Source organism: Anolis carolinensis, unplaced genomic scaffold, assembly GCF_035594765.1.
Source record: "Anolis carolinensis isolate JA03-04 unplaced genomic scaffold, rAnoCar3.1.pri scaffold_14, whole genome shotgun sequence".
NCBI classification, from domain to species: Eukaryota; Metazoa; Chordata; class Lepidosauria; order Squamata; family Dactyloidae; genus Anolis; species Anolis carolinensis.
The window spans coordinates 11,776,588-11,795,563 of record NW_026943825.1 but is presented as its reverse complement, the minus strand read 5'-3'; the positions used below and the strand labels follow the sequence as shown (position 1 = coordinate 11,795,563).

The window sequence follows — 18,976 nt, the reverse complement described above, 5'->3', positions numbered from 1 at the left end:
CATCAAGCCTCTGAATCATAGAATGCTAGAGTTGGGAGACACAATCCAAGCCCGCCCAACAGATGGCCATCAAGCCTCTGAATCATAGAATGCTAGAGTTGGGAGACACAATCAAAGCCCACCCGACAGATGGCCATCCAGCCTCTGAATCATAGAATCCTAGAGTTGGGAGGCACAATCAAAGCCCTCCCGACAGATGGCCATCCAGCCTCTGAATCCTAGAATGCTAGAGTTGGGAGACACAATCAAAGCCCTCCCGACAGATGGCCATCCTGCCTCTGAATCATAGAATCCTAGAGTTGGGAGGCACAATCAAAGCCCACCTGACAGATGGCTATCCAGCCTCAGAATCATAGAATGCTAGAGTTGGGAGGCACAATCAAAGCCCTCCCGACAGATGGCCATCCAGCCTCTGAATCATAGAATCCTAGAGTTGGGAGACACAATCCAAGCCCTCCCGACAGATGGCCATCCAGCCTCTGAATCATAGAATCCTAGAATTGGGAGACACAATCCAAGCTCTCCCGACAGATGGCCATCCAGCCTCTGAATCATAGAATCCTAGAGTTGGGAGACACAATCAAAGCCCTCCCAACAGATGGACATCCAGCCTCTGAATCATAGAATCCTAGAGTTGGGAGGCACAATCAAAGCCCTCCCGACAGATGGCCATCCAGCCTCTGAATCATAGAATGCTAGAGTTGGGAGACACACTCAAAGCCCTCCCGACAGATGGCCATCCAGCCTCTGAATCATAGAATGCTAGAGTTGGGAGACACAATCCAAGCCCTCCCGACAGATGGCCATCCAGCCTCTGAATCATAGAATGCTAGAGTTGGGAGACACAATCAAAGCCCTCCCGACAGATGGCCATCCAGCCTCTGAATCCTAGAATGCTAGAGTTGGGAGACACAATCAAAGCCCTCCCGACAGATGGCCATCCTGCCTCTGAATCATAGAATCCTAGAGTTGGGAGGCACAATCAAAGCCCACCTGACAGATGGCTATCCAGCCTCAGAATCATAGAATGCTAGAGTTGGGAGGCACAATCAAAGCCCTCCCGACAGATGGCCATCCAGCCTCTGAATCATAGAATCCTAGAGTTGGGAGACACAATCCAAGCCCTCCCGACAGATGGCCATCCAGCCTCTGAATCATAGAATCCTAGAATTGGGAGACACAATCCAAGCTCTCCCGACAGATGGCCATCCAGCCTCTGAATCATAGAATCCTAGAGTTGGGAGACACAATCAAAGCCCTCCCAACAGATGGACATCCAGCCTCTGAATCATAGAATCCTAGAGTTGGGAGGCACAATCAAAGCCCTCCCGACAGATGGCCATCCAGCCTCTGAATCATAGAATGCTAGAGTTGGGAGACACACTCAAAGCCCTCCCGACAGATGGCCATCCAGCCTCTGAATCATAGAATGCTAGAGTTGGGAGACACAATCCAAGCCCTCCCGACAGATGGCCATCCAGCCTCTGAATCATAGAATGCTAGAGTTGGGAGACACAATCAAAGCACTCCCGACAGATGGCCATCCTGCCTCTGAATCATAGAATGCTAGAGTTGGGAGACACAATTCAAGCCCTCCTGACAGATGGCCATCCAGCCTCTGAATCATAGAATCGTAGAGTTGGGAGACACAATCAAAGCCCTCCCGACAGATGGCCATCCAGCCTCTGAATCATAGAATGCTAGAGTTGGGAGACACAATCCAAGCCCTCCCGACAGATGGCCATCCAGCCTCTGAATCATAGAATGCTAGAGTTGGGAGACACAATCAAAGCCCTCCCGACAGATGGCCATCCAGCCTCTGAATCATAGAATCCTAGAGTTGGGAGACACAATCCAAGCCCGCCCAACAGATGGCCATCAAGCCTCTGAATCATAGAATCCTAGAGTTGGGAGACACAATCCAAGCCCGCCCAACAGATGGCCATCAAGCCTCTGAATCATAGAATGCTAGAGTTGGGAGACACAATCAAAGCCCACCCGACAGATGGCCATCCAGCCTCTGAATCATAGAATCCTAGAGTTGGGAGGCACAATCAAAGCCCTCCCGACAGATGGCCATCCAGCCTCTGAATCCTAGAATGCTAGAGTTGGGAGACACAATCAAAGCCCTCCCGACAGATGGCCATCCTGCCTCTGAATCATAGAATCCTAGAGTTGGGAGGCACAATCAAAGCCCACCTGACAGATGGCTATCCAGCCTCAGAATCATAGAATGCTAGAGTTGGGAGGCACAATCAAAGCCCTCCCGACAGATGGCCATCCAGCCTCTGAATCATAGAATCCTAGAGTTGGGAGACACAATCCAAGCCCTCCCGACAGATGGCCATCCAGCCTCTGAATCATAGAATGCTAGAGTTGGGAGACACAATCCAAGCCCTCCCGACAGATGGCCATCCAGCCTCTGAATCATAGAATCCTAGAATTGGGAGACACAATCCAAGCTCTCCCGACAGATGGCCATCCAGCCTCTGAATCATAGAATGCTAGAATTGGGAGACACAATCCAAGCTCTCCCGACAGATGGCCATCCAGCCTCTGAATCATAGAATCCTAGAGTTGGGAGACACAATCAAAGCCCTCCCAACAGATGGACATCCAGCCTCTGAATCATAGAATCCTAGAGTTGGGAGGCACAATCAAAGCCCTCCCGACAGATGGCCATCCAGCCTCTGAATCATAGAATGCTAGAGTTGGGAGACACACTCAAAGCCCTCCCGACAGATGGCCATCCAGCCTCTGAATCATAGAATGCTAGAGTTGGGAGACACAATCCAAGCCCTCCCGACAGATGGCCATCCAGCCTCTGAATCATAGAATGCTAGAGTTGGGAGACACAATCAAAGCACTCCCGACAGATGGCCATCCTGCCTCTGAATCATAGAATGCTAGAGTTGGGAGACACAATTCAAGCCCTCCTGACAGATGGCCATCCAGCCTCTGAATCATAGAATCGTAGAGTTGGGAGACACAATCAAAGCCCTCCCGACAGATGGCCATCCAGCCTCTGAATCATAGAATGCTAGAGTTGGGAGACACAATCCAAGCCCTCCCGACAGATGGCCATCCAGCCTCTGAATCATAGAATGCTAGAGTTGGGAGACACAATCAAAGCCCTCCCGACAGATGGCCATCCAGCCTCTGAATCATAGAATCCTAGAGTTGGCACAATCAAAGCCCTACCGACAGATGGCCATCCAGCCATAAAAAAATAATAAATGTAATAATAATAATAATAAGATCCGAGTGAAATAATAAATGTATTAATAATAATAATAATAAAATAGAGTAAAATAAATGTAAAGTAGTAACAATAATAGAGTACAATAATAAATGTAATAATAATAGAGTACAATAATAAATGTAATAATACCAATAATAATAGGAAAAAATAATAAATGTACCATATATTCTCGAGTATAAGCTGACCCAAATATAAGCCAACCAGGACCCTCACCCGAGTATAAGCCGAGGGGGGCTTTTTCAGTCTTAAAAAAAGGACTGAAAAACTAGGCTTATACTCGAGTATGTACAGTAATTCCCATCATCTTCTGTCATTGCACTCAAGCCACATCAGTAGTTAAAGTTGGTTATGATGGGTTTGTGTGCCAACTTTGGTCCAGATCCATCGTCGGTGGGATTCAAAGCACTCTCTGGATGTGGGTGAACTATAACTCCCAGCATCCAAGGTCAATTCTCTCCAAACCCCGCCAGCCGTTAAAGTTGGTCATGATTAGTCTGCATGCCAAGATCTGCTGTCGGTGGGAGCCACAGGGCTCTCTGGGTGTGGGGTGAACTATAACTCCCAAAATCCAACATCCTCAATGCCTTACCTGTTGCGAAAGGTTCAAGCAGCGGACCATCCAGCGCCGGTGCAAAGCGCCCGTGTCGGACTGGATCTCGACCAGTTCGTCCTCCTGCTTGATCGTCTTGATATGGGTCACCTGTGGAGTCAAAGGAAAGTAGGTCAGTGAACCATATCTATATATATAAATGAGTGATGGCATCACGGCGACCAACAAAACAACAAAACTACAGGCCCCCCAACCTCAAAATTTGACAACACAATTTATTTATTTATTTATTTATTTTATATACCGCTCTTCTCCCCCAGGGGGACCCAGAGCGGTCTTACATAATGGCAAGATTAATGCCACATATAATACAAAATATAGTAAAACAAACGATCGTAAAAACCCACTTAAAAACCAATATCATATCCCATTTAAAACAGTAAAACACTGTGTGGCCATTACAACAGGGCCAGTAGCATTGGGCCAAAAGTCAGAGCCAGTCTGTATTCAATTACACATTAATTCAGCGAATACATCAGATTATATCAACCGTATCTTAGGATGGGCCAAAAGCTTGGTCCCACATCCAGGTCTTCAGCTGCTTCCTAAAAGACATGATTGAGGGGGCTTCCCTAATCTCCCTTGGCAAGGAGTTCCACAGCCGCGGAGCCACCACCGAAAAAGCCCTGTCCCTCGTTCCAGCCAAATGCACCTGTGACGGCGGCGGGACCGAGAGCAGGGCCTCACTGGAAGATCTTAATCTGCGGGGTGGCTCATAGGGGGAGATACGTTCGGAGAGGTAAGTTGGACCAGAGCCGTTTAGGGTTTTGTAGGCCAAAGCCAGCATTTTAAATTGTGCCCAGAAGCTAACAGGCAGCCAGTGGAGCTGCTTCAACAGAGGAGTTGTATGCTCCCTGTACGGCGCTCCAGTTAATAACCTGCGGAACGTTGGACTAGTTCCAGCTTCCGAACAGTCTTTGAAGGCAACCCCACGTAGAGCGCATTGCAATAGTCCAAACGAGATGTAACCAGAGCGTGGACCACCGTGGCCATGTCAGGCTTCCCAAGGTATGGGCGCAGTTGGCGCACAAGTTTGAGTTGTGCAAAGGCCCCCCTGGACACCGCCGAAACCTGGGGTTCCAGGCTCAGCGATGAGTCCAGGAGGACACCCAGACTGCGAACCTGGGCCTTCAGGGGGAGTGCGACCCCATCCAGCACAGGCTGTAACCCTATACCCTGTTCGGCCTCTGTCTTGTCTGGATTCAACTTCAATTTGTTCACCCTCATCCAGTCCGACACAGCAGCCAGGCACCGGTTCAGGATCTGGACGGCCTCCTTGGAAGCTGGAGAAAAGGAGTGATAGAGCTGGACATCATCTGCGTACAGATGACACCGAACTCCAAAACTCCGGATGATCTCACCCAGCGGCTTCATGTAGATGTTAAACAACAAAGGGGACAGTACTGAACCCTGTGGGACTCCACAAGACAACGGTTGTGGAGCCGAACAGCTGTCCCCTATCAACACCTTCTGGGTACGGTCCTCAAGGAAGGACTGGAGCCACTGCAATGCAGGACCCCCAAGGCCCATTCCCACGAGGCGACCCAGAAGGATACTGTGGTCTACGGTATCAAAGGCCGCTGAGAGATCCAGGAGAACCAGCAGGGACACACTCCCCCTGTCGAGCTCTCTGCGGAGATCATCCACCAAGGAGACCAAGGCCGTCTTAGTTCCTTGGAAGCCAGACTGTGCCGGGTCCAGATAATCAGTTGCTTCCAAGAATCCCTGGAGTTGCGAGGCAACCACGTGTTCCAAGACCTTGCCCACAAAGGGGAGATTGGAAACAGGCCAAAAGTTATTCCAATTAGTGGGGTCAAGTGATGGCTTCTTCAACAGCGGTTTTATTACGGCTTGTTTGAGGCCGGCTGGAAGTCTGCCTTCCTGGAGGGAGGCGTTCACCACCACTCTTACCCACTCGACCAACCCCCCTCTGGCTTCTTTAACCAGCCAGGATGGGCAGGGGTCTAGGGTGCATGTGGTCGCTCTCGCTTCTCCAAGGACCTTGTCCACGTCCTCGGGTTGCACAGATTGAAATGAATCCATCAAAATAGGACAAGCAGGTGCTCTTGCTACATCTTCGGAGATTGCATCAACCGCGGCGTCAAGCTCGGAACGAATCAAAGCGATTTTCTTTGAAAAGAACTGGGAAAAAGCTTCACATTTCTCTGCCACATCATCTGTGGGCGCAGTTTGAGGGGTGTTGTTAAGCAGCCCTCTGACAGTTCTAAAAAGCTCGGCAGGACGGTTTTTGGCAACACAACACAACCTATCATCCACGACTCTAGGTTGATACAACAACAAAAAAAGAAAAATAAAGTCCTAATTAGAGGGAAAGGAATAATTGTTTTATCCAATTACTGCCAGTTAGAGGACTAATCTCTGCCCACTCCTAGTAACCAACTCAGCCCAGGGGACAGGCAGACTTAGGCCTCACTTAGGCCTCTTCCACAGATTATCTAATTTGCACTGGATTATATGGCAGTGTAGACTCAAGGCCCTTCCACACAGCTATATAACCCATTTATAATCTTATATTATCTGATTTGAACTGGATTATCTGGACTCCACACTGCCATATAATCCACTTCAGTGTGCATTTTATACAGCTGTGAAGAAGGGGCCTCATATCATCCAGTTCTAAGCAAATAATATAAGATTATCAATATAATATGTAATAATTACTGTGATATAGAATCATAGAATAGTAGAGTTGGAAGAGACCTCATGGGCCATCCAGTCCAACCCCATTCTGCCAAGAAGCAGGAAATCGCATTCAAAGCGATTAATAATAATACAGAACAATATAATCTCTAAAATTAGGACAGTAAATAAAAAAAGCATAAGCCACAGCAACGTGTGGCCGGGCAAAGCTAGTTATATTATATCATTAAATGTAACATAATAGCTACATAATATTACATTATAATATTGTATATTATCATATAAATATAATATGTTACATATTTATATTTATATTATCAAAGAAATATAATAAGTTATATGTTATACATCCTGAGGAGTGAGGTTGAATGGGCCTTAAGAAGCACTGCTAACAACAAGGCAGCAGGAGACGATGGGATCGCAGCTGAACTGTTTAAAATCTTGAAAGATGATGCTGTCAAGGTGATGCATGCCATATGCCAGCAAATATGGAAAACACAAGAATGGCCATCAGATTGGAAAAAAAATCAATTTACATCCCCATAGCATTCCCCTGGTGAAGAGTGAGGGAGGCTTTGGAAAAATAAACACTGATAAGGGAGGGTAAGATGAGAAATAAATATATCATATATTGCAAGCAACAGCCTGCAGGCTCCATTGCCGGGCTTGACCTTGACCCGATTATAAGCCGGGGGAGGCTTTTTCAGCTCATAAATAAGGGCTGAAAAACTCGGCTTATCTTCGAGTATATACGGTATATTATAATGTTAAATCTATATATATAAAAGAGTGATGGAATCCTGGCGACCGACAAAACAACACAACTAAACACCCCACAACCTCGAAAATTGACAGCACAACCCCTCATCCATGCCTCTAGGTTGATACAACAAAAAGAAAAGAAAAATAAAGTCCTAATTAGAGGGAGAGGAATAATTGTTTTTATCCAATTGCTGCCAGTTAGAAGGCTAAGCTCTGCCCACTTGGTCTCCTAGCAACTCACTCAGCCCAGGGGACAGGCTAAGTTAGGCCTCACTTAGGCCTCTTCCACACTGCCTATAAAATACAGACACCACCAGACAACGCCACAGCAACGCGTGGCCGGGCACAGCTAGTGTAATATAAACATTATATAATGTTATAGTATTAAGATAATCTTACCGAGAAGACCCGTTCGGGGTGTCCCTTGGCCCGCATGTTGGTGTCATGAACTTGCTTCAGCACCATCCAAGCCTCGTCGTGCTTCCCGTTCTAGAAATGCAAAACAACACATGAATCTGGACCCCAAATGTGGGCTTCAAGGTGCATCTACACTGAGGAATGAATGCGGTTTGGCACCACTTGAACCGCTATCACTCAATGCAATGGAATCCTAGGAGTTGTAGGATCGAATCCTCACTTGGTGATTTAAACCCATGGAGTGACCTTCTGCCAGCTTATATACTTACTTATTTACTGGATGAAAACAAAAGCCCATCTCCTAGAATCCTAGAGTTGGAAGGGACCCCAGAGGGCATCCAGTCCAACCTCTTTCTGCCAGACAGGAAGACACAATCAAAGCTTTCGCAACAGATGGCCATCCAGCCTCTGAATCATAGAATCCTAGAGCTGAGAGAGACTCCAAGGATCATCTGGTCCAACCCCATTCTGCAATGTAGGAAGACACAATGAAGGCCTTCCCGACAGATGGCCATCCAGCCTCTGAATCGCAGAATCCTAGAGTTGGGAGACACAATCAAAGCCCTCCCGACAGATGGCCATCCAGCCTCTGAATCGCAGAATCCTAGAGTTGGGAGACACAATCCAAGCCCTCCCGACAGATGGCCATCCAGCCTCTGAATCGCAGAATCCTAGAGTTGGGAGACACAATCAAAGCCCTCCCGACAAATGCCCATCCAGCCTCTGAATCATAGAATCCTAGAGTTGGGAGACACAATCCAAGCCCTCCCGACAGATGGCCACCCAGCCTCTGAATCATAGAATGCTAGAGTTCGGAGACACAATAAATGCCCTCCCGACAGATGGTCATCCAGCCTCTGAATCATAGAATGCTAGAGTTGGGAGACACAATCAAAGCCCTCCCGACAAATGCCCATCCAGCCTCTGAATCATAGAATCCTAGAGTTGGGAGACACAATCCAAGCCCTCCCGACAGATGGCCACCCAGCCTCTGAATCATAGAATGCTAGAGTTCGGAGACACAATAAATGCCCTCCCGACAGATGGTCATCCAGCCTCTGAATCATAGAATGCTAGAGTTGGAAGACATAATCAAAGCCCTCCCGACAGATGGCCATCCAGCCTCTGAAGCATAGAATGCTAGAGTTGGGAGACACAATCAAAGCCCTCCCGACAGATGGCCATCCAGCCTCTGAATCATAGAATGCTAGAGTTGGGAGACACAATCAAAGCCCTCCCAACAGATGGACATCCAGCCTCTGAATCATAGAATGCTAGAGTTGGGAGACACAATCAAAGCCCTGCTGACAGATGGCCATCCAGCCTCTGAAGCATAGAATGCTAGAGTTGGGAGACACAATCAAAGCCCTCCCGACAGATGGCCATCCAGCCTCTGAATCATAGAATGCTAGAGTTGGGAGACACAATCAAAGCCCTCCCAACAGATGGACATCCAGCCTCTGAATCATAGAATGCTAGAGTTGGGAGACACAATCAAAGCCCTCCTGACAGATGGCCATCCAGCCTCTGAAGCATAGAATGCTAGAGTTGGGAGACACAATCAAAGCCCTCCCGACAGATGGACATCCAGCCTCTGAAGCATAGAATGCTAGAGTTGGGAGACACAATCAAAGCCCTCCTGACAGATGGCCATCCAGCCTCTGAAGCATAGAATGCTAGAGTTGGGAGACACAATCAAAGCCCTCCCGACAGATGGACATCTAGCCTCTGAATCATAGAATCCTAGAGTTGGGAGACACAATCAAAGCCCTCCCGACAGATGGCCATCCAGCCTCTGAATCATAGAATCCTAGAGTTGGGAGACACAATCAAAGCCCTCCCGACAGATGGACATCCAGCCTCTGAATCATAGAATCCTAGAGTTGGGAGACACACTCAAAGCCCTCCCGACAGATGGCCATCCAGCCTCTGAATCATAGAATCCTAGAGTTGGGAGACACAATCAAAGCCCTCCCGACAGATGGACATCCAGCCTCTGAATCATAGAATGCTAGAGTTGGGAGACACAATCAAAGCCCTCCCGACAGATGGCCATCCAGCCTCTGAATCATAGAATCCTAGAGTTGGGAGACACAATCAAAGCCCTCCCGACAGATGGCCACCCAGCCTCTGAAGCATAGAATGCTAGAGTTGGGAGACACAATCAAAGCCCTCCCGACAGATGGCCATCCAGCCTCTGAATCATAGAATCCTAGAGTTGGGAGACACAATCAAAGCCCTCCCGACAGATGGCCATCCAGCCTCTGAATCATAGAATCCTAGAGTTGGGAGACACAATCAAAGCCCTTCCGACAGATGGCCACCCAGCCTCTGAAGCATAGAATGCTAGAGTTGGAGACACAATCAAAGCCCTCCCGACAGATGGCCATCCAGCCTCTGAATCATAGAATCCTAGAGTTGGGAGACACACTCAAAGCCCTCCCGACAGATGGCCATCCAGCCTCTGAATCATAGAATGCTAGAGTTGGGAGACACAATCAAAGCCCTCCCGACAGATGGACATCTAGCCTCTGAATCATAGAATCCTAGAGTTGGGAGACACAATCAAAGCCCTCCCGACAGATGGCCATCCAGCCTCTGAAGCATAGAATGCTAGAGTTGGGAGACACAATCAAAGCCCTCCCGACAGATGGCCATCCAGCCTCTGAAGCATAGAATGCTAGAGTTGGGAGACACACTCAAAGCCCTCCCGACAGATGGCCATCCAGCCTCTGAATCATAGAATGCTAGAGTTGGGAGACACAATCAAAGCCCTCCCGACAGATGGCCATCCAGCCTCTGAATCATAGAATCCTAGAGTTGGGAGACACAATCCAAGCCCTCCCGACAGATGGCCATCCAGCCTCTGAATCATAGAATCCTGGAGTTGGGAGACACAATCAAAGCCCTCCCGACAGATGGCCATCCAGCCTCTGAATCATAGAATCCTGGAGTTCGGAGACACAATCAAAGCCCTCCCGACAGATGGCCATCCAGCCTCTGAATCATAGAATGCTAGAGTTGGGAGACACAATTCAAGCCCTCCTGACAGATGGCCATCCAGCCTCTGAATCATAGAATCCTAGAGTTGGGAGACACACTCAAAGCCCTCCCGACAGATGGCCATCCAGCCTCTGAATCATAGAATCCTAGAGTTGGGAAACACACTCAAAGCCCTCCCGTCAGATGGCCATCCAGCCTCTGAATCATAGAATCCTAGAGTTGGGAGACACACTCAAAGCCCTCCCGACAGATGGCCATCCAGCCTCTGAATCATAGAATGCTAGAGTTGGGAGACACACTCAAAGCCCTCCCGACAGATGGCCATCCAGCCTCTGAATCATAGAATCCTAGAGTTGGGAGACACACTCAAAGCCCTCCCGACAGATGGCCATCCAGCCTCTGAATCATAGAATCCTAGAGTTGGGAGACACACTCAAAGCCCTCCCGACAGATGGCCATCCAGCCTCTGAAGCATAGAATGCTAGAGTTGGGAGACACACTCAAAGCCCTCCTGACAGATGGCCATCCAGCCTCTGAATCATAGAATCCTAGAGTTGGGAGACACACTCAAAGCCCTCCCGACAGATGGCCATCCAGCCTCTGAATCATAGAATCCTAGAGTTGGGAGACACACTCAAAGCCCTCCCGACAGATGGCCATCCAGCCTCTGAATCATAGAATCCTAGAGTTGGGAAACACAATCCAAGCCCTCCCGACAAATGCCCATCCAGCCTCTGAATCATAGAATCCTAGAGTTGGGAGACACAATCCAAGCCCTCCCGACAGATGGCCACCCAGCCTCTGAATCATAAAATGCTAGAGTTCGGAGACACAATCAAAGCCCGCCCAACAGATGGCCATCCAGCCTCTGAATCATAGAAACCTAGAGTTGGGAGACACAATCAAAGCCCTCCCGACAGATGGCCATCCAGCCTCTGAATCATAGAAACCTAGAGTTGGGAGACACAATCAAAGCCCTCCCGACAGATGGCCATCCAGCCTCTGAAGCATAGAATGCTAGAGTTGGGAGACACAATCAAAGCCCTCCCAACAGATGGCCATCCAGCCTCTGAAGCATAGAATGCTAGAGTTGGGAGACACAATCAAAGCCCTCCCGACAGATGGCCATCCAGCCTCTGAATCATAGAATGCTAGAGTTGGGAGACACAATCAAAGCCCTTCCGACAGATGGCCATCCAGCCTCTGAATCATAGAATGCTAGAGTTGGGAGACACAATCAAAGCCCTTCCGACAGATGGCCACCCAGCCTCTGAAGCATAGAATGCTAGAGTTGGAGACACAATCAAAGCCCTCCCGACAGATGGCCATCCAGCCTCTGAATCATAGAATCCTAGAGTTGGGAGACACACTCAAAGCCCTCCCGACAGATGGCCATCCAGCCTCTGAATCATAGAATCCTAGAGTTGGGAGACACACTCAAAGCCCTCCCGACAGATGGCCATCCAGCCTCTGAATCATAGAATGCTAGAGTTGGGAGACACAATCAAAGCCCTCCCGAAAGATGGACATCTAGCCTCTGAATCATAGAATCCTAGAGTTGGGAGACACAATCAAAGCCGTCCCGACAGATGGCCATCCAGCCTCTGAAGCATAGAATGCTAGAGTTGGGAGACACAATCAAAGCCCTCCCGACAGATGGCCATCCAGCCTCTGAATCATAGAATCCTAGAGTTCGGAGAGACCCCAAGGGTCATCTAGTCCAGGCAGGAAGACACCACCAAAGCCTTCCCGACAGATGGCCATCCAGCCTCTGAATCATAAAACGCTATAGTTGGGAGACACAATCCAAGCCCTCCCGACAGATGGCCATCCAGCCTCTGAATCATAGAATCCTAGAGTTGGGAGACACAATCCAAGCCCTCCCGACAGATGGCCATCCAGCCTCTGAATCATAGAATCCTAGAGTTGGGAGACACAATCAAAGCCCTCCCGACAGATGGCCATCCAGCCTCTGAATCATAGAATCCTGGAGTTCGGAGACACAATCAAAGCCCTCCCGACAGATGGCCATCCAGCCTCTGAATCATAGAATGCTAGAGTTGGGAGACACAATTCAAGCCCTCCTGACAGATGGCCATCCAGCCTCTGAATCATAGAATGCTAGAGTTGGGAGACACAATCAAAGCCCTCCTGACAGATGGCCATCCAGCCTCTGAATCATAGAATCCTAGAGTTGGGAGACACACTCAAAGCCCTCCCGACAGATGGCCATCCAGCCTCTGAATCATAGAATCCTAGAGTTGGGAGACACACTCAAAGCCCTCCCGACAGATGGCCATCCAGCCTCTGAATCATAGAATGCTAGAGTTGGGAGACACACTCAAAGCCCTCCCGACAGATGGCCATCCAGCCTCTGAAGCATAGAATGCTAGAGTTGGGAGACACAATCAAAGCCCTCCCGACAGATGGACATCTAGCCTCTGAATCATAGAATCCTAGAGTTGGGAGACACACTCAAAGCCCTCCCGACAGATGGCCATCCAGCCTCTGAATCATAGAATCCTAGAGTTGGGAGACACACTCAAAGCCCTCCCGACAGATGGCCATCCAGCCTCTGAATCATAGAATCCTAGAGTTGGGAGACACACTCAAAGCCCTCCCGACAGATGGCCATCCAGCCTCTGAATCATAGAATCCTAGAGTTGGGAAACACAATCCAAGCCCTCCCGACAAATGCCCATCCAGCCTCTGAATCATAGAATCCTAGAGTTGGGAGACACAATCCAAGCCCTCCCGACAGATGGCCACCCAGCCTCTGAATCATAAAATGCTAGAGTTCGGAGACACAATCAAAGCCCGCCCAACAGATGGCCATCCAGCCTCTGAATCATAGAAACCTAGAGTTGGGAGACACAATCAAAGCCCTCCCGACAGATGGCCATCCAGCCTCTGAATCATAGAAACCTAGAGTTGGGAGACACAATCAAAGCCCTCCCGACAGATGGCCATCCAGCCTCTGAAGCATAGAATGCTAGAGTTGGGAGACACAATCAAAGCCCTCCCAACAGATGGCCATCCAGCCTCTGAAGCATAGAATGCTAGAGTTGGGAGACACAATCAAAGCCCTCCCGACAGATGGCCATCCAGCCTCTGAATCATAGAATGCTAGAGTTGGGAGACACAATCAAAGCCCTTCCGACAGATGGCCATCCAGCCTCTGAATCATAGAATGCTAGAGTTGGGAGACACAATCAAAGCCCTTCCGACAGATGGCCACCCAGCCTCTGAAGCATAGAATGCTAGAGTTGGAGACACAATCAAAGCCCTCCCGACAGATGGCCATCCAGCCTCTGAATCATAGAATCCTAGAGTTGGGAGACACACTCAAAGCCCTCCCGACAGATGGCCATCCAGCCTCTGAATCATAGAATCCTAGAGTTGGGAGACACACTCAAAGCCCTCCCGACAGATGGCCATCCAGCCTCTGAATCATAGAATGCTAGAGTTGGGAGACACAATCAAAGCCCTCCCGACAGATGGACATCTAGCCTCTGAATCATAGAATCCTAGAGTTGGGAGACACAATCAAAGCCCTCCCGACAGATGGCCATCCAGCCTCTGAAGCATAGAATGCTAGAGTTGGGAGACACAATCAAAGCCCTCCCGACAGATGGCCATCCAGCCTCTGAAGCATAGAATGCTAGAGTTGGGAGACACACTCAAAGCCCTCCCGACAGATGGCCATCCAGCCTCTGAATCATAGAATGCTAGAGTTGGGAGACACAATCAAAGCCCTCCCGACAGATGGCCATCCAGCCTCTGAATCATAGAATCCTAGAGTTGGGAGAGACCCCAAGGGTCATCTAGTCCAGGCAGGAAGACACCACCAAAGCCTTCCCGACAGATGGCCATCCAGCCTCTGAATCATAAAACGCTATAGTTGGGAGACACAATCCAAGCCCTCCCGACAGATGGCCATCCAGCCTCTGAATCATAGAATCCTAGAGTTGGGAGACACAATCCAAGCCCTCCCGACAGATGGCCATCCAGCCTCTGAATCATAGAATCCTAGAGTTGGGAGACACAATCAAAGCCCTCCCGACAGATGGCCATCCAGCCTCTGAATCATAGAATCCTGGAGTTCGGAGACACAATCAAAGCCCTCCCGACAGATGGCCATCCAGCCTCTGAAGCATAGAATGCTAGAGTTGGGAGACACACTCAAAGCCCTCCCGACAGATGGCCATCCAGCCTCTGAATCATAGAATGCTAGAGTTGGGAGACACAATCAAAGCCCTCCCGACAGATGGCCATCCAGCCTCTGAATCATAGAATCCTAGAGTTGGGAGAGACCCCAAGGGTCATCTAGTCCAGGCAGGAAGACACCACCAAAGCCTTCCCGACAGATGGCCATCCAGCCTCTGAATCATAAAACGCTATAGTTGGGAGACACAATCCAAGCCCTCCCGACAGATGGCCATCCAGCCTCTGAATCATAGAATCCTAGAGTTGGGAGACACAATCCAAGCCCTCCCGACAGATGGCCATCCAGCCTCTGAATCATAGAATCCTAGAGTTGGGAGACACAATCAAAGCCCTCCCGACAGATGGCCATCCAGCCTCTGAATCATAGAATCCTGGAGTTCGGAGACACAATCAAAGCCCTCCCGACAGATGGCCATCCAGCCTCTGAATCATAGAATGCTAGAGTTGGGAGACACAATTCAAGCCCTCCTGACAGATGGCCATCCAGCCTCTGAATCATAGAATGCTAGAGTTGGGAGACACAATCAAAGCCCTCCTGACAGATGGCCATCCAGCCTCTGAATCATAGAATCCTAGAGTTGGGAAACACACTCAAAGCCCTCCCGACAGATGGCCATCCAGCCTCTGAATCATAGAATCCTAGAGTTGGGAGACACACTCAAAGCCCTCCCGACAGATGGCCATCCAGCCTCTGAATCATAGAATCCTAGAGTTGGGAAACACACTCAAAGCCCTCCCGTCAGATGGCCATCCAGCCTCTGAATCATAGAATCCTAGAGTTGGGAGACACACTCAAAGCCCTCCCGACAGATGGCCATCCAGCCTCTGAATCATAGAATGCTAGAGTTGGGAGACACACTCAAAGCCCTCCCGACAGATGGCCATCCAGCCTCTGAATCATAGAATGCTAGAGTTGGGAGACACACTCAAAGCCCTCCCGACAGATGGCCATCCAGCCTCTGAATCATAGAATCCTAGAGTTGGGAGACACACTCAAAGCCCTCCCGACAGATGGCCATCCAGCCTCTGAAGCATAGAATGCTAGAGTTGGGAGACACACTCAAAGCCCTCCTGACAGATGGCCATCCAGCCTCTGAATCATAGAATCCTAGAGTTGGGAGACACACTCAAAGCCCTCCCGACAGATGGCCATCCAGCCTCTGAATCATAGAATCCTAGAGTTGGGAGACACACTCAAAGCCCTCCCGACAGATGGCCATCCAGCCTCTGAATCATAGAATCCTAGAGTTGGGAGACACACTCAAAGCCCTCCCGTCAGATGGCCATCCAGCCTCTGAATCATAGAATGCTAGAGTTGGGAGACACACTCAAAGCCCTCCCGACAGATGGCCATCCAGCCTCTGAAGCATAGAATGCTAGAGTTGGGAGACACACTCAAAGCCCTCCCGACAGATGGCCATCCAGCCTCTGAATCATAGAATCCTAGAGTTGGGAGACACACTCAAAGCCCTCCCGACAGATGGCCATCCAGCCTCTGAATCATAGAATCCTAGAGTTGGGAGACACACTCAAAGCCCTCCCGACAGATGGCCATCCAGCCTCTGAATCATAGAATCCTAGAGTTGGGAAACACAATCAAAGCCCTCCCGACAAATGCCCATCCAGCCTCTGAATCATAGAATCCTAGAGTTGGGAGACACAATCCAAGCCCTCCCGACAGATGGCCACCCAGCCTCTGAATCATAGAATGCTAGAGTTCGGAGACACAATCAAAGCCCGCCCAACAGATGGCCATCCAGCCTCTGAATCATAGAAACCTAGAGTTGGGAGACACAATCAAAGCCCTCCCGACAGATGGCCATCCAGCCTCTGAATCATAGAAACCTAGAGTTGGGAGACACAATCAAAGCCCTCCCGACAGATGGCCATCCAGCCTCTGAAGCATAGAATGCTAGAGTTGGGAGACACACTCAAAGCCCTCCCAACAGATGGCCATCCAGCCTCTGAAGCATAGAATGCTAGAGTTGGGAGACACAATCAAAGCCCTCCCGACAGATGGCCATCCAGCCTCTGAATCATAGAATGCTAGAGTTGGGAGACACAATCAAAGCCCTCCTGACAGATGGCCATCCAGCCTCTGAAGCATAGAATCCTAGAGTTGGGAGACACAATCAAAGCCCTCCCGACAGATGGACATCCAGCCTCTGAATCATAGAATCCTAGAGTTGGGAGACACACTCAAAGCCCTCCCGACAGATGGCCATCCAGCCTCTGAATCATAGAATGCTAGAGTTGGGAGACACAATCAAAGCCCTCCTGACAGATGGCCATCCAGCCTCTGAATCATAGAATCCTAGAGTTGGGAGACACAATCAAAGCCCTCCCGACAGATGGACATCCAGCCTCTGAATCATAGAATCCTAGAGTTGGGAGACACACTCAAAGCCCTCCCGACAGATGGCCATCCAGCCTCTGAATCATAGAATCCTAGAGTTGGGAGACACACTCAAAGCCCTCCCGACAGATGGCCATCCAGCCTCTGAATCATAGAATCCTAGAGTTGGGAGACACACTCAAAGCCCTCCCGACAGATGGCCATCCAGCCTCTGAATCATAGAATCCTAGAGTTGGGAAACACAATCCAAGCCCTCCCGACAAATGCCCATCCAGCCTCTGAATCATAGAATCCTAGAGTTGGGAGACACAATCCAAGCCCTCCCGACAGATGGCCACCCAGCCTCTGAATCATAGAATGCTAGAGTTCGGAGACACAATAAATGCCCTCCCGACAGATGGCCATCCAGCCTCTGAAGCATAGAATGCTAGAGTTGGGAGACACAATCAAAGCCCTCCCGACAGATGGCCATCCAGCCTCTGAAGCATAGAATGCTAGAGTTGGGAGACACAATCAAAGCCCTCCCAACAGATGGCCATCCAGCCTCTGAATCATAGAATGCTAGAGTTGGGAGACACAATCAAAGCCCTCCTGACAGATGGCCATCCAGCCTCTGAATCATAGAATCCTAGAGTTGGGAGACACAATCAAAGCCCTCCCGACAGATGGACATCCAGCCTCTGAATCATAGAATGCTAGAGCTGGGAGACACAATCAAATCCCTCCCGACAGATGGCCATCCAGCCTCAGAATCATAGAATGCTAGAGTTGGGAGACATAATCAAAGCCCTCCCGACAGATGGACATCCAGCCTCTGAATTATAGAATGCTGGAGTTGGGAGACACACTCAAAGCCCTCCCGACAGATGGCCATCCAGCCTCTGAATCATAGAATGCTAGAGTTGGGAGACACAATCCAAGCCCTCCCGACAGATGGCCATCCTCCCACCGTCCGCACATACCTCCAGGAAGAAGCGTGGGCTCTCGGGCATGGTGGTGAGGGCGCCGATGGCGAAGACGGACGGGAAGGCGCAAACCAGGACGAAGACGCGCCAGCTGTGGAACTGGTAGGCGGAGCCCATTTGGAAGCTCCACCCTTTTGAGCGGCGGAGCGACAGCAGCCGAGGAGAGAGCGCAGAGGAGGGAGGAGGAAAAAAAGCCGGGACAAAGGAAGGAAGATGCGGTTAGAAGGAGAGAAAGGTTCGCTTCACCACCTCAGATCGGCGTTCTTTGGAAACATAGGGTTGGAAGACAGCACCAGGGGCATCCATTCGAACACCCACTCGGCCAAAAAGGCACAATGAAAGCCCTCCCGACAGATGGCCATGCAGTCTCTGCTTGAAAAACATCAGGAGGAGACTCCACTGGACTGCGATGCAAGAAATTCCATAACCGAACAGCTCTCACCATCAGGAAATTCTTCCTAATGTTTAGGTGGGATCTCTTTTCCTGCAATTTCAGCCCATTGCTTCATATTGTCGCATTATTATTATTATTATTATTATTATTATTATTATTATTATTATTACTACTACTACTACTACAGTAGAGTCTCACTTATCCAACACTCACTTATCCAACATTCTGGATTGTCCAACACATTTTTGTAGTCAATGTTTTCAAAACATCATGATATTTTGGTGCTAAATTCGTAAATACAGTACAGTAGAGTCTCACT

The 18,976-nt window shown here is 49.4% G+C and overlaps 1 protein-coding gene across 12 annotated transcripts in view; it reads right to left on the bottom strand.

Moving 5' to 3' along the window:
* sv2a (synaptic vesicle glycoprotein 2A) overlaps positions 1 to 18,976 on the bottom strand; it is a 114,674-nt gene that overhangs the window by 41,789 nt on the left and 53,909 nt on the right. For all 12 annotated transcript variants that reach the window (XR_010001242.1, XR_010001246.1, XR_010001244.1 and 9 more), the window contains exons 5-7: positions 18,261 to 18,394; positions 7,695 to 7,784; positions 3,852 to 3,962 (exon numbers count right to left, since the gene is read on the bottom strand). Coding sequence is in view for 1 of the 12 variants with exons in the window: in XM_062964952.1 (XP_062821022.1) it covers positions 3,852 to 3,962; positions 7,695 to 7,784; positions 18,261 to 18,394 (335 nt within the window). In the remaining 11 variants the exon portion in view is untranslated. The remainder of the gene's footprint in view (positions 1 to 3,851; positions 3,963 to 7,694; positions 7,785 to 18,260; positions 18,395 to 18,976) is intronic.